This window comes from Indicator indicator, chromosome 2 (assembly GCF_027791375.1).
Source record: "Indicator indicator isolate 239-I01 chromosome 2, UM_Iind_1.1, whole genome shotgun sequence".
NCBI lineage: Eukaryota > Metazoa > Chordata > Aves > Piciformes > Indicatoridae > Indicator > Indicator indicator.
The window spans coordinates 13796818-13812855 of record NC_072011.1 but is presented as its reverse complement, the minus strand read 5'-3'; the positions used below and the strand labels follow the sequence as shown (position 1 = coordinate 13812855).

The 16038-nt window shown below is 50.5% G+C and overlaps 1 protein-coding gene across 1 annotated transcript; it reads left to right on the top strand.

The window, feature by feature from the left end:
* The first annotated feature begins 4776 nt into the window (after positions 1 to 4776).
* On the top strand, positions 4777 to 5595 carry OLIG3 (oligodendrocyte transcription factor 3). Its single transcript, XM_054399154.1, has one exon. The coding sequence runs from the start codon at positions 4777 to 4779 to the stop codon at positions 5593 to 5595; it is 819 nt and encodes a 272-aa protein (XP_054255129.1).
* The last annotated feature ends 10443 nt before the right edge of the window (positions 5596 to 16038 follow it).

Genomic DNA, 16038 nt, shown 5'->3' with positions numbered 1-16038 from the left:
CTTTGGGTTTATCTAGGTGCAAAATTTGATTACAACACTCCAGGACATCCTTCTCATCCCTTTTGAGTCACTGCCTTCATATTGCCTTGCTTCAGCAAAGCAAATTTGTGATGAAACAGGAACTAAAATAGCCTTTCCATCTTTTTACTTTGGTGATGTCCGAGTGTCAGATGATGAGATGTTACCAATCTGAGTTATACCATCAACCTAATCCAGTGATGTGTTTTAAGCAGAAGCAGTATATGGCTAGGGAATCTTGGCTGCCTTCTCTATAATAAAATGAACACAATTTAGGAACAACCAAATCTCAGCTTTAGCACCCAGTATGTGCAATATAGCACAGCTCCTGCATAACAGCACCCGTCTCACAGGCAGCTGGCTGAGAACTTCCTTATAACGCAGTGATCTGTGTTTCCTAAACAGGATCAACAACTATTTACAGTTACAACTGTAACTGTAAATGTAACTATTTACACTTACAACTATTTTTATAATGAAAGCACAGTCATCAAATGTTCAAATTAAATTAAAATCAAGCAGAGCTAGCAAAAACTAAGAGGCGTGAATCACAACAGCTAATAGTCTTCTAATAAACGCACAAAAAAATATCTAATACTGATTTGATCCGTCTTCATATCATGAATCCGACTCTGTGATGCCGGCCATGTCAATAAAGTCAAGAGAGACATAAGATTTAATGTTATTTCATAAGATTTAATGTTATTTCATAAGATTTAATGTTATTTCACGGTAATCCTACGTAAGAAAAAAGGTCATCCAATTTCCGTACCAAACTCTGTGAGAATTCAGAATCGGGCACTACCTTAAAGTGCATAAATTAATTTAAATCCAATATTCGAAAACACACAATTTCCGTTCTGAGAAGCCTATAAAACCCGACCTGTCCGGGGAGCCGTTGGCCGTACCGCTGCCGTCACACTTGGGGTTCGGAAGGGGTCGAATTTCCCACGGCCCCGCCCGGGCGCTCTGCGGGGGTTGTTCAGAGGCTAGGCGGCGGCTCCGGGGGTTTGTGCGGGACGCTCTCGCACCTGATACCCTGCGTGTGCTCCCGAGCAGCTTGCCTTTCCACAGAAAATACCCTTCCTTCCCTCGCCAAATCTCTCTGACTTCGTGAAAACAGGAATTAAAAGGCCGGGAAGATGCATGTTTATTTGGTTTAGCTACCCCTCAGCTACCGTTTTTATTCTTCTCCAAGGCCCCGACTAGGAAAACTTTTGATATTCTGACTCTCGGGGGTTAATTTCGTTGCTGCCGGGGTCGAGAAGAGTTTTGCTGTTGACTGAATAAGGACAGCGGCACGTTCGCAGCAACTCCGCAGCCCTCTCCGAATTGCCCCCGGCATTGAGGAGCTGGCGGTCGAAGTCAGCCTGTCCCAGGGAAGTGCGGCCCCCACCCTGCCGAGAGTAACCCCCGCCTGACACTGGGGAACGGTCCGGCCTTTCCCGGCCCTGACGCTCTCCGCGGGCTCGGCCAGCGAGCGTAAGGGAGGTTGTCCTCCCACTCGGCTGCCCCCGCAGGTGGCACATCCCACGCACCGCTCTGCTGCGCTGAGATATTTTTTTCTCCTTTCTCCATGTTTCATTCTTCTTTCTCTTTCTTCCTGTCTTTCCTTCTCTCATTCCCTTTTTCCTTCTTTCCTTCTCTCCTTCCTTTTTTTTCCCCTTTCTCTTTTTTATTCTCTCTTTCCTTCTTCCTCCCTCTTTCTCCAGGATCAGCAAAGTAACAGCGGCAAAGAAAAGCAGCAGAGGAAGCTGGACGCTGCAGGTAACGTTACGAGCACCAGTCGTACTGGAGCAGTGATGCGCTTTCCCGAAACGACTTATGTGGCGAGGTTCCCTGTGCCCGGGATTTAACTTGTCGTTACTTCCCAAAACCTTCCTTTGCTCTAAGACTACGCCGAGAAAAGTTGAGCCCCGCTGCCCTGTCCCGGGAGGGGAAGGCTGCCGCCGTGCAGCGGCGACCGGCACCGCCCAGACTCTCCGGGGGCGTTGGGGAGCGGCGACATCACTGGAAAGGGGGAGAGAAGAAATATTCCTAGTATTTTTCAGAGTGACGACCTTTCCTTGCCGTCCCAGTGCCCACCTCTTTCCGCCCCGCGGTACATCTGCGGCTCCCTTAAGCGGGTATCGCGCCACGGCCCAACTCGATGAAGCCCCGGACCCGGAGGCGCGAGGCTCTGAAGCAGCCCGCCCAGGAGGACAGGAGGATGGGACCCTTGATGTTGCTTCCCTCGACGGCTTCTTTTCGCCGTTCTTTTCTCTGTTCTCCTCGGAATTCCACTCTCCCGAACCGAGCTGCTCGTCTCCTTCGGAGCAGCAGACGCGGGGACGGGACGTGGGAGCTGCCCGGAGCAGCCTTTAGCCCCGGTAACAGAGTTTCCCCCCGATCCTGAGCGTTTTCCTGCCGCTGTTCGTTGCCGTCATCGTGTGAAGTTTTGCTCAGTTGTTTCATCCGGGCTACACGAGAGGGATTGGTGGAGCGAGGAGCGGGCAGCCCCCGGGAACCTCCCGGACGGGAGGGAAGGCCTCCCGCGCCGCCCCCGCGGCGTGCGGAGACTGGAGGGAACGGGCTCCGCGGGTGCGAACGGCACTGGGCGCTCCGGGCCCGGACGAGTTTCGTGCCTGTTTGTCCAACCGAGCTGGGGAAAAGCCTGAGTGGCTTTGTGGCTTTTGCAGTGCCAAGGTCGCGTTCAGATGGCTTTTCCTTTTCCTTTTCCTTTTCCTTTTCCTTTTCCTTTTCCTTTTCCTTTTCCTTTTCATTTTCCTTTTCCTTTTCCTTTTCCTTTTCCTTTTCCTCTTCCTTTTCTTTTTCCCTTTTCCTTATTTTTCTTTTCCTTTTTGTCTTTTTCTTTTTCTCTTCCTTTTCCCTTTACTTTTCCTTTTTCTTTTTCTCACCACGGGATTCACTGACAGTGCTGAAATCGTAAGGTTCTAGTTTCTTTCAGCAAACTAAGCGCATATTCAGGAGGATGAAAGTCTCAAGCAGATGAAAGTGTCCTCCTTTTCCTGGGTCCTCGCTCTCTTCGAGGCGTAGAAGCTCTTTACGGAGGAGCGAGGTCCTGTCAAGGAAGCTTATCCTGGGCCCTATGCACCTGTTGGCGTGTGGGAACTCAGCTTGACGGCTACCCCCCGAAAGACCGGAGGCACCCAGGCCGGCTCCGAGAGCTCCAGGGTCCGCCTGCCGCGGGTGGCTCCCTCCCCGTCCCGACTGGCAGCCCCGCACTCACCGTATAGACACCACTGAGAGCTGGGAAGACCCGGTGGAGGACCAGACTCCCTTCCCCGGACAGGCACACAAATCGGGTGGGCTGCTTCTGCTCGGGGATGCTAATCCCACCAGCCAAGCAGAGCCCCGCAGGCTGCCACGGGGCAGAGGCAGTGCCCGGCAGACACTCAGCACGGCGGAGAGCGGCACCGGTGACACCTGTCCCAAGGTGCCTCGCCAACCCTGTCCGGCAGAGCCCTGATCCGCCCGGCCCCACGCACTCCCTCCCTTCCCCGCCCCATCGCCAGCGAGAGTAGGTCCCGCCCAGGCTGCCGTCGAAGCCTGGAGTCCGTTTACTTACGGGCGCGAACCCTGGGGCTGTTTTGCGGCGCTGCCCTCTCGGGGCTGGCTCCCTTCCCGCCTGCGTGCGGCCCCGCCCGGCCTTGAACGCAGCTTGTCGGTCCCGCTGGCGGCTGCTCCGGCCATCCCTTCGCTCGGCCCTCCCACCGGAGGCCAGGGCGAGCGGAGGCCGGGGGTCTGCCGCCCGTCCCCGAGCCGTCCCTCCCGCCGCCAACCACACCGAAAGCCGCCCCGGCTTTCCCCGTTTATTTAAAGGGAGTCTCTGGGCCGGGGGGAGGCGGCTTTCCCAGTACGCATCTTCCCGCGGAGACTGCCCGCCGGTTGCCTCAGTGATCGCTCACTTAAACAAAGCGGCGATCCAGGTAGGAGCCAGTGACGGCCAGCCTGGCCGTGCGAGGGCTCGCCGGTGCCGCACCAAAGACCCTGGGCCGAAGGAGGGGGAGGGAAAGACAAACAAAGCGGGGAGCCACGCTTGCAGTCGGGCACGCTGCAGGACGGGGGCGACCGACATGTCCCCCCGCCTCCCGCCAGAGCGGGGGGACTTTCCCCGGGCGACTCCTTCCCGCTGCATCCCACGGCTGGGGTTTCCCGGTCAGGGCAGCCCCCCGCAGCCCCTTGTCTCCCTACTGTAGACGGGATACGGTTTTATATTGGAAATGAGGGGCAGGGGGAGGAGATGGCGCGCACACGGAGCGATGAGTGTGCGGTGTCAATCAGAGGGGTTTTGTGTCTCCTTGACTCCTGATGGTCCGTGGCTGAGGTGTCCCGGGTGGCACCACAATGAATATGAATAGGGGTCCTTGCTAAATGGGACAGTCAAAGCGCACCGCCCTGAATAATGGCACGTCATCCTAACTAAACCATTATACATAGGAGGGCTCCTTTTGTCTCTGCTCTCTGCTGCAGCTCTATAAAAGCCTCTCTTTTTCAGGCTGAGGTTAGTCCAAGCATACACTAACTAGCCATCCTGTAAACAGGCTGAGTAACCGAGAGAAAGAGAGGAGAGATTCGTGAGAGAGGCGACTGAGGAGCTTCCCTGCTCTTCCTCCAGCATTTCCAGCCCTTCGCTGGTAGAGCCTGCCGTCTGTTTATTTCTTTTTCGTTCCGTCTTTATTGCTTTTTGAAGGAGAGTCGCCTTGTTCCACCACCTCCAGAGCAGGGAAGAATTTCTTGCTCAGAAGCCCGAATACAATGAATTCTGACTCCAGCTCTGTCTCCAGCAGAGCTTCCTCTCCAGACATGGATGAGATGTACCTGAGAGATCACCATCACCACCATCACCACCACCACCAGGACAGCCGGCTCAACTCCGTGTCCTCCACCCAGAACGACCTGGTGCAGAAGATGTCCGGGGAAGGCCTCTCTAGGAACGGCTCCAAGGCCGGAGGGGAAGGCAGCAAGTACAAAATCAAGAAACAGCTCTCGGAGCAGGACCTGCAACAACTGCGGCTGAAGATCAATGGACGTGAGCGTAAAAGGATGCACGATCTCAACCTTGCCATGGATGGGTTGCGGGAGGTGATGCCCTATGCCCATGGACCTTCTGTAAGAAAACTCTCCAAAATCGCCACCCTCCTGCTAGCCAGAAACTACATCCTGATGCTCACCAGCTCTCTAGAGGAGATGAAGAGGCTGGTGGGGGAAATCTACGGGGGGCACCACTCGGCCTTTCACTGCGGCACAGTGGGACACTCCGCTGGGCACCCACCTCACGCCGCCGGCACCGTGCACCAGGTGCACCCCATCCTCGGCAGTGCCTTGTCCTCCGCCAACACCTCCTCCTCCCTCTCCGCCTCTCTGCCGGCCATCGGCACCATCCGGCCCCCACACTCACTACTCAAGACGCCCTCGACCCCTCCCGCCCTGCAGCTCGGCAGCGGCTTCCAACACTGGGCGGGCTTGCCGTGCCCCTGCACCATCTGCCAGATGCCCCCCCCGCCTCACCTCTCGGCCCTCACCGCCTCCAACATGGCCAGGATCTCGGGGGAGACCAAGGACCTCCTGAAGTGACTCTGTGGGGATTCCCAGGCCCCTGGGGCTGCGCCGGAGCCGGCGATTCTACAAGCGGGGAGGGGGCTGCAGCCGGGCCCCTCCCGCTCCGCCGCCGGACGTGCTCCCAGCCCCGCCACCCCCCAACCCCCCAACAAGGGATTAGTGTAGTAAGGACCTTGCAAAGGTAATGTTCTAGCCGGCTCCTCGGGCGATGTTTTCTTATTATACTAAACCGAAAAAAAAAGTCCCTGTTGTAAAAATAATAATAATTATAATAATAATGATGATGATAATGCCGCTGATGGTGATAAAATGTAAATAATTCCTTAAAATGGATGCAAAAGGGGAAAAAAAAAAGGACATGGTTGTCATTTTAGTGTTCGCAGCTACTAAGAGACGATGAGATCGATTTGGGGCTCCTTCTCCCTCTTTTTGCGGGCTTTCCTTTCCCTTCCTTTCGCACGGCGACACCTCCAAAACTTCCCACTCCAAACCCGGCTGCGGCGGCCCGAGGTAGCCCAGCGAATCCACGCCGGCTTTCCACCGCAGCTTCCCACCCGCGGCTTCCCTGGCAACAGGGGCTCCCGAGTCCATTCGCTAAAGTTTTGTGGGTGGTTTGAGGGCTAGCTTTTTGCCTTTTCTGTTGTTGTTTGTTTTCCTCCTAAATTTGGTTACGATTCCTTTTTGTTTGTGGGTCTTTTTCTTCTTTCCTCTGTGTTCGTTTAAAAAAAAAAAAAAAAAAAAAAAGAACAGTGCAAAGAACAGCACAACTCTCCGGCAGGTCTGTTCTGCCAAATCTCTCGTCTCCTGCTCTTGGTGAAGTGTGCTGGTTCGGCTGGCTGGGGTCCTCGTCGCTTATTTCTCTTGTTGACTTTGGGTTTGTTCTGGTTTGCTGCCTTGTTTTAAGTTTTTTTTTTCTTTTGGTCTGGTTTGGTTTTGCATGCGGGGTCGGCTTTTGCCAGATCAGTGACTTGTGTAACTAAATCGGAATCTTTGTTGCTGTTTATTTGCTTTTCGGTCCGTTCTCTGAGCTCTTGCTTGAAATATCGTTATTATCATTTTGTTTGTTCGTTTGATTTTGGTTAGGGCCTCAAAGACAACACCGTGTCTTTATTTTTTATATATTCTTGATAACTATCGATATATTTATTATTGACCAGTGTTTCTGGATAATATTTCCAAATAAAATAAAAAAAATAATTCCAAGCTGCCTGCTTCGCCTTTGTCTGGGACTGAAAGCTGCGAAAGGCCATCGGATTTGATCTCTTTGGGTTCTGCCCAGCCGGAGGCGTCTGGCAAAACCCCTGGTGTGGCTCAGGAGCCGCCCGACCTCGGCATCAGCAAGGAACCCGACAGCGATTGCCCCAGGGTCCCCCGGTGCCTGCGAGCTGCCGGGCTGCCTCGTGTTACACCGGTCAGGAGTTCAGAAGCCTATGGATAGTCCGACAGCCGATGCCAGGCGGCGGCAGGATGGGCACAGCTGGGGAGGAGAACGGTGGTAAAAAAGGGGCAATAACTTTTTTCGTCCTGGAGATCCGGCTGTCAGCCCTTTTCCGGGAGGGAAACGGCAAGCCAAACCCGGCTGGGAAAGGCATCTCTGCCGCTGAGGGAGGGAGTGCCCGGCGGGGAGAAGAGCAGCGTGGGTGCGGTAAGAGGAGTGAGATTGTCGCGGCATGGCAACGAGCGGCGACCTTCGAACTCCGGCTCCGCAAAGGGAAGCGGGTCCCGCACTCCACGGCCCTCCCGTCTTTCTCAGAGGGGTGTTCGGCAGGGGCCTGAAGAGACACAGAGAAGGCAGCTTCCCTTCAGTCAAAAGCCAAATAGTGGCAAGCAGAAGGGGAGAGTGGGAAGAGGGATGGGGGCATTTAAACCGAGGTGTGAAACAACTTTTGGAAGGCACCTGTGAGTGATCGTGCTGGTGGCCAGGCTGTGCAATACTGCAGCAATCAAATCATCATTAAGGCGTAAGGAGGGTGTGTATTTGTCCCGAAAACATAACTACGAAGTCATGTTATAAAAAGCCATTCCCCTGATGAAGTAGGTCTGTCCAGTACTTCAGCAAGACGATCAAAAGATGCTGCAAATTCCTTCTTGCCTTCCTGCCTTCCTGCTTGCCTTCCTTCTTGCCTGCTTTCCTGCCTTCCTTCCTGCCTGCCTGGCTTCCTGTTTGCATTCCTGCCTGCCTGGCTTCCTCCTTTCCCTTTCCCTTTCCCTTTCCCTTTCCCTTTCCCTTTCCCTTTCCCTTTCCCTTTCCCTTTCCCTTTCCCTTTCCCTTTCCCTTTCCCTTTCCCTTTCCCTTTCCCTTTCCCCTTCTTTCCCTTCCCACTATCCCATTTCCCCTTTCCCTTTTCAGTGGTGCACATTTCCTCTGTCTTCCTGGAGGACTTTCCCTCTTCCCAAGCCAGCGCGGTGCTCGGCCTCACCCGGCCCGCGCCCGCTTCTCCCTGGCGCTGGCTGAGGACCGGCGCTGCAGGCATCGGGGGTTCTCACAGCAGGATTACCCGGCCCTGCCCGGGGAAAAGGCACTGGACGTGAAGCAGATCGGGGGGCACAGGGCGAGGTGCAGGCTGGGCCCCGCCGACGCGGCGCGGGGTGACTCGCACGCAGCAGCCGGAGCTGTGCTCTGGGCTCTGAGAAGGTCGCTGGCATCTGCCCGGCCGTCCTTGGGAGAGGGGAGGGACTGGAGCCTCCGCTAGCCCCCGGCGGACAGGACAACTGGCATTTCCCATCCCGCTTGCAGCTTCAGCCTGCGGCGCTGCTGGCAGAGAGAGAGCAAGCAGAGGGCAGGGGAAAACCGTTAGGGTTAGGGAAATGCGGCCCTGCGGTGCCCGATATATAGGGTTCAGGTCCGGCTGCTGGACTGCCGACCCCTCCGCAGCCCACCTGGCCAGCCCCGGCACGCCCGCTGCCGTGCATGGCTGACACGCTTGGGGCTCAAAGCTGCGGCTCCCCCCGGTCTCTCATCCTCCTCCGCGAACCCGCATCTTCCTCGGCCCTGCATCCTCCCTCCTGGCCCGAGGCGAGCGCGGCTGCTTTGGACGAGGCTGCTTCTGCCTGGGGCTGCTTCCCAGCTGCGGCTGCCAACAGCTTGCGGAGCCTGAGACTGGGCTGGGTTGTGAATTACAGGCGAGAGAAGGGCGAAGTCACCTTCCGTCCTGCGGTAGCCGCCTGTCAGATGCCCAGGGCTCGCCGCGATCCGCGGCCGTGCTGCCTCTGCAAATCACCCCTGCTTCTTGGTCCTAGGGACGGAGGGTGTGTTGTCAGAGCAAAAGGATTCTTTGGGGGGCACTTGATGCCCACCTAACCGCTCGCAGCCGCCCCGGGTTCTGGCCCACGTTTCCCGGGAGTCCAGGGCTCCTTTCCAGCCACTCCATGCTTTTCCGCAGCCACAGGACTCTGAATTAGTGCTCTGAGTCCCCAGGAAACGGGGATAAACGTCCCGTACCCTCAGTGCCTTTCTGGCATCAATATATCCCGAGTGGTGAGAGTGAAAGGCCAGCATTCCCCACTTCCTAGTTTCATGTCATGGCCCATGGAGAGAGGGAAAGGGAAAGAACATCCACGGAGATGCCGTTCCCTTCTCCTTTTTTGATGCATATGGTGGGTAAAGCCCGAGAAACTTGGGCATGCAATACTGTGGGCAAGAAGGTTGGAGTGGTCTCTTCTCTTCTGCTCTCTGTCGGGGAGGAAATTTCAGTTTCATCAAGAGAAATTCAATCCCCTTCCCCTGTCTCTGGCTCCTAAACCAATGCAGTAGAAGGGATGGCCCTTCCCTTCCCTTCCCTTCCCTTCCCTTCCCTTCCCTTCCCTTCCCTTCCCTTCCCTTCCCTTCCCTTCCCTTCCCTTCCCTTCCCTTCCCTTCCCTTCCCTTCCCTTCCTTCCCTTCCCTTCCCTCCCTTCCCTTCCCTTCCCTTCCCTTCCCTTCCCTTCCCTTCCCTTCCCTTCCCTTCCCTTCCCTTCCCTTCCCTTCCCTTCCCTTCCCTTCCCTTCCCTTCCCTTCCCTTCCCTTCCCTTCCCTTCCCCTGGAGAAGCTGCCCAGGAGAGACGGTGGGGTTTTTCTTTGGGAGGGTTTCCCTTCAAAGACACACTCAGCATTCTTTTCTAAAAAGCAAAACAAACAACAAAAAAAGCAAAGCAAACAAAACGAAATGAAGGAGAAAGAAAAAGAAAAAGAAAAAGAAAAGAAAAGAAAAGAAAAGAAAAGAAAAGAAAAGAAAAGAAAAGAAAAGAAAAGAAAAGAAAAGAAAAGAGAAGAAAAGAAAAGAAAAGAAAAGAAAAGAAAAGAAAAGAAAAGAAAAGAAAAGGAAAGGAAAAGAGAAGAGAAGAGAAGAGAAGAAAAGAAAAGAAAAGAAAAGAAAAGAAAAGAAAAGAAAAGAAAAGAAAAGAAAAGAAAAGAAAAGAAAAGAAAAGAAAAGAAAAGAAAAGAAAAGAAAAGAAAAGAAAAGAAAAGAAAAGAAAAAAGAAAAGAAAAGAAAAGAAAAGAAAAGAAAAGAAAAGAAAAGAAAAGAAAAGAAAAGAAAAGAAAAGAAAAGAAAAGAAAAGAAAAGAAAAGAAAAGAAAAAAGAAAAGAAAAGAAAAGAAAAGAAAAGAAAAGAGAAAAAAGAAAAGAGAAAAGAAAGGAAAAAAAAGACTGGGGCTAGAAATAGGAAAGCAGCAAAGACCCAGTGGGGGCAGATCCTAACAGTGCCAGCCCTTTGGGCTCGTACACGCCCGAAGGGGCGGGCAGGATGTGGTGGAGCTGCGGGGCAGGGGTGGCACGGCAGTACTTGGCATGGCCTGGGCACGGCACAGCCCAGCCCGTAACGCCTCCGCTCGACTCGGTACGGGCTGCTTTTCCCGATAGCCGGGAGCATGGCGCTCTCAGGAAATTCGTTTGTTTTTTCACCGCAAAAGTAATGTCTGCATGATAATACATGCACGTATACATAAATATAAATGTAAATCCAAATAATATCGATACAATCATAAACATAAACAACGATCTGGGTTAGACCCTGTCCCTTTTTCAGTTGTGTATCCTCTTGTTTTCTGCCCGGTCCCAGCACAGCCAAGCCGTGGGGGGCTAGCAGATAGTGCTCTTAGTCCCAGGTGGAAGCAGTTTCTCCTCCCTTCCCATCACTTCTCAGTTCCCATGGAAGAAGAATCCCTGTCCTCACTCCAAGGATCTACCCCAAATTTGACACAAACCCCTCATACCGTAGGCATTTCATTTGACTCCCTCAGCTGTGGGGGTTCTTTCCTTCCCCCCTTCCCCCCACCTCCCCCACCCATGGGTCCCACTGGATACCCCAACTGACCAGTGTGGCTCTCTCTGTGTCCTCATGGGTGCCTCTTTCCTAGCTACACGGGTCCGAGGAGGAGGCGGGGGTGGGCTAGTGTTTTGATTAATATGGAAATAAACCGTAGAAATAGCAGCAGTACTTAGCTTCATTGCTTCAGTTTAGAGATTTATTGGCAAGGAGATAAACACTAGGCTGGGAGCTAGCTCGGTAATTCACAGTTCGCATCAGTTATTATCAAATGAGCAAATCGTTTTTCTTCGAGATAAAAAAAACAACAACCCCAAACCAACCAACCAACCAAACAAACAAATAAATAAAAACAAAGCCAAAAATACCCGGGGGTGGGGGGGTGGGTGGCGCGACACGGAGGAAAGGGAGAAGTGTAATTTTAAAAATAGCCTGATGCAGCCTCCCCCGGGTCTAGCCCCCCAGGCTGCCCAGCAGCACCCACCGCTCTGGTGTGGGGCTGCCTGGACCAGCTGCTTCTCCCGGAGCTCTGCTTTTTGAGCAAAACTAATAAAGGGTTTATCACAAATTCGTGTGTCTTAAAACTCCTGTGTCCTGCTCTGCCTTCCTCCGACTTCTGTGTTTTGCTACTTGCTCCTATATAAAAAAAAAAAACTTTTCCTTTTCTTCCCCCCTCAGTTCTTCACAGCCCCTTTTTGCCTCTGGCAGAAGCAGGTAGGCATGGATTTGTGCTGGAAATTGCTGTCAAAAGACGACATTATGCTGCTGTCGAGGAAAACAAAGAGGCAAGGTTGAGAGAGGGAAGTATAGTACTTTACTAGATGCAGTGATATTGTTGGGGAAAATGGGCACACTTCAGGAGCACACAAACGCATTTCCAGGTCCTGAAACTGAAAAAGCAAGTTAGAAGCTAAGCATATTTAAATACTGAAATGTAAGCAGACATCTTTCACTGGACTTGTACGAAATCTGTGGATTTGAGTTTGTTACTTTGCTTTCAGTGCCATTGCAAATGCCTTGAGACTTGCCCATTGTGCTGACAAGAATATGACCCACTCATATTCTTCTGTATCAGCAGGACATATCCTAGGGGAGATATCCTAGAGCATTTTAGTTGCAGTAAATACCTATGTTTAGGTGGGTGAATTAAGTTTTAATTGTTGATCGTTTTGTGTTCTCTGTTTTTTCAAGTAATCAAACTGATTAGAACCATGAAAGATTTTAGGGTGAAATGAAAAAAACAAAGATTTACTCACCTTATGCCACATTAAGGAGGTGATAGATTTTTTTGATGGGGCTGTAGCTTGCTGTAGGTATGTGCTTCCTTTTGTGCATCCAACAACTGCTGAGTAGGAAGCACTTTAACTAAAGACACCAGAAGAATGAATGGAAGTGCCTGCAGTTGCTTATCCTGACCTCTTTTGCCCTTCATTTCCCTCTCCTGAAAATGCAACAAAACAATTTTGCATATTACATTGAAGCAAGCACCTACTTAAGGACGTTGCAGATGAACAGCAAAGCCTGGCTGTAGGGCAAAGCTTCTTAAAAATTAATATAATCAATTGAGTATGTGTGACCAAAATCTGTACCCAGCTCTCCCATGCCTCCTGAAGCTATTGTGGGTTCAGGATGGGGTTTTACACAACCTTGACAGAAGATCCAATATCAATCTTTTAATTCAGTATTTTTGTGTTTGTTTATTTTCCCTCAAAGTGTTGTCACTGTTGACACACGTCTTGAAACTTACCTGGCAAAATAGTATCATGCCCTGCCAGATGGGCCAGAGAAAAGCTACAAACAGTGCAGCAATCTTAGGATTTATGGAGAACAAGATTTGTGGAGATTTGCAAATCAAAACTTAACAAATTCCTTGTAAATCATGTAGAAGGCTGACAATAGAAGAGATTTGCACAGGGCTTGGGTCTGATGCTTTGTGAGTTAGTAAAAGCCAGATAAGACTCATTCCTTAAGGCAGAGCTGACAGTACAGCAGAGCTGAACCACGAAAGCTCTGTATGAACAGGAGCAACAACCAGCAACATTATATCCCCCTCAGCTGTCATTTAGACCAGCTTGATGAGAAGGAGGTTTATCAGTGCTTAAATATCAGTGCATAGGGATTCATGATTGTTGCACAGAGGTTCAGTTACAGTAAAGAACAGGTAGTTCATAGAATCATAGAATCAACAAGCTTGGAAAAGACCTCAGAGATCATCAAGTCCAACCTATCACCCAGCACCTCATGACTAACTAAACCATGGCTTCAAGTGCCACATCCAATCCTTGTTTGAACACCTCTCTGGGCAGCACATTCCAATGGCAGATCACTCTTTCTGTGAAGAACTTTCTCCTCACCTTGAGCCTAAACTTCCCCTGGTGCAGCTTGAGACTGTGTCCTCTTGTTCTGGTGCTGGTTCTTCAGAAGGAGCTTTGTTTGATTTCCACAATGTCACATACAACATATCAAAGGCAGCTTTAAGCACAGGCCAGTCAGCCCCAGGACAGGGCAGGGAAGGAGCTGTTGTGTCTGCATGTGTCACTTCCAGGGAAGACTGTCCCACATCAGGGATGGACATGAGGATGTGGTGGGGCTTCAGTCACACCACCAAAGGAAATATTTTACATAGTATTCGCTAAAGGAAAGTTGATGCTTATTTTATAAAAAATGGATCCTGTTTTTCACAGCAGTAAGTGACATTTCTGCAAAATTACTTACTTTTTGTTGTGTTGATTGTTTTCTTTGTTTAGTTGGTTTTTTAAATTTTATTTTAGCTTGGGATTTTATTTCTTTTGGATATTTTGTCTTTTAGTTTCACAAATTGCTCTGCCTGTCATAGATCATGTGCTACTTTGTTATGTTTCAGCTGCAAACTGTTAAGTGGCTGTCTGAAAAACATGAAACCTCACATAGAAAAGTTTCATAACTAATAAAAAAATAGTTTCACATATTCCAACCTTTGGCCTGAGGGAGTCCATGGGGTCAGAGGAAAATCAATAAAATCACTGCATAAAACATTCTGCTTCCAGACTTCTAACTTTTTGGTAATAAACAAAGAGCTGTCAAGTGTTATGCAGGACTGAAACAACTGAAAATGCAGTTTGTCCCTTGTGCTCCCCTACCTCATGCTTTGCAAAAACCGAACTGGACACAGTACATCTTGTGGCCTGTGCTGTCAGATCTTTGCACAGCAAGTAAGTTTTCAAACGCTAAAGGAAAACCATCTTGAAACATCTCCTGGGAGAGCTGCTATTCCCTGCTTCAGTTCTTGGCTGTCCTCCCAGAACTGCAAGGGACAGCAACAGAAATTAGTCACAACTGTGGTGATCACTGATGTGATGATGGTTCACTTGAACACACTGAGGACTGAGTTTGACACCACAGCATGGAAGTGTGACTATTTAGAATGGGTTATAGATCAGTTAGAATCAGACCTGCTGGGCTAGAAACCATGAAAACCTTGTGTGTGTACTCTCATTTTCTATGCAAAGGCCCAGACCCTTGCTTCTGTTGGAACATCTTTCAGTCACAGAAATCAATAACCAGACCAAAACCAGATGGCTCCCACAGCTTCATTTCTGTGAGATGCGGATGCAGTAAATCCCAGACTTTTCTCACCAAAGTCTCAAGATACCCATACTGTCTTTGCACATCCACTCTGGGAATACCAGAAAGCAGTTATTGTGAGGCAGCCATTTGCTACCCACAGGCAGTCTTGTGTCACTGTTGCTCTGCAGAAGTGGTCTGCAAACTGCCTCTGAGCCTGCATCTGCTACCTCTGCTGGCTCTTTATCCTCTGATGTATTTCCCAAAATGACTGCTGTAACCATGTGTGGTGGTTTGAAACTGTCTTTTTAGTTTTTCCTTGCAAAGTTCAAAACAGAGAAAGTTAAAGAGTGTAAATAAGCCATTATTGGGTGTAAGAAATCAAAATACTGATTGTTCTAAACACTTCCATTGGATAGATAGAAATGTTTAAGAACTATTACCCAAAACAAAGTGGGCACTCTGCACATTCTGCATTCTGCAGTTGGGGCAGTTGCTGGGATGTCTGGCTGCTGTTTCTTCTTCTTCTCTTCTGGCTGAAGATAACACACACTGACCTTGGCAGCTAAGTTAACAACTTTCTGCTCTAACTCACTCTGCTTTCTGTCCAAGGGGGGTCTGGGGGGGAAGCTCCTGGGAGGGAGGCCCCTTTGGGAAGGGTCCCCTTTGGGGGGAAGCAAAGGGAGATTGGTTGTGCTTTTCTGTTGAATGTATATATTTGTAAATCTTGTGAATTTTATATATTTGTACATGTTCATTGCATTTCATCATAGATTGTAGATTCTGCTTTGTAAATATAGCTTTCATTTGCTTCCAGACTGGGCTAGCCTGGTTATTGTCGGCGGGGGGGGGTGGGGTGTGGAATTTCAGCTCACACTTACACACCATGGTTTCCTGAGGTACCTACAGCCCAGCCAGCCTCCAGGCACAGTTAGGTCTGAGGGGCTGTACAGGTTTTAGAGAGCCCTAGCCCACATTTGCCAGTTCACAGACTGCACAGCCCTCTGGGCTGCTTGTTCCTCATGGCCTTGAGATCACAGAGATCTGTAAGCAGTGCATGCACCCCTTCTTCTTTCTCACTGAGTACCTTTGGGAGGTTGAGCTGTGTGCAGTTTTCAAAAAGGCTGACTTATGCTCTGCAAAAATGCTTGAGCATAGACATTCCAAAGCTTCAGGCTCTTCCTTTCCACAGTTTTGTCATTCCCTAGGCTCTCCAGCAGAGTCCCTTTGCTCTTTCCAGACATGGAAATGCGCACTTCCACTACTGTGTATCTTCCATTACTTCTGTCAGGATATGAGGTTTTACCTTATGCAACGTACAGAGGTGTATGATAAGATTTTCTCTATAATATGCTCAGTCAGTTGCCAGGGCCTCCAGTTTTCAGATACCCAGACTTTTTCCTAGACGTGACTTGTGGCACTCACTGCTTCAGAACCCACAGCATGTACCTGTATCACAGAACCACACAATGATAGGGGGGTTGGAAGGGACATTTGAAGATCATCTAGTCCAATTCCACTGCCAGAGCAGGTTCCCCTAGAGCAATCTGCACAGATTTGGAATGACTCCAGAGATGGAGACTCCATCATCTCTCTAGGCAGCCTGTTCCAGTGCTCTACCACCCTCAAAGTAAAAAAGTTCCTCCTTATATTTAGATGGAACTTCCTG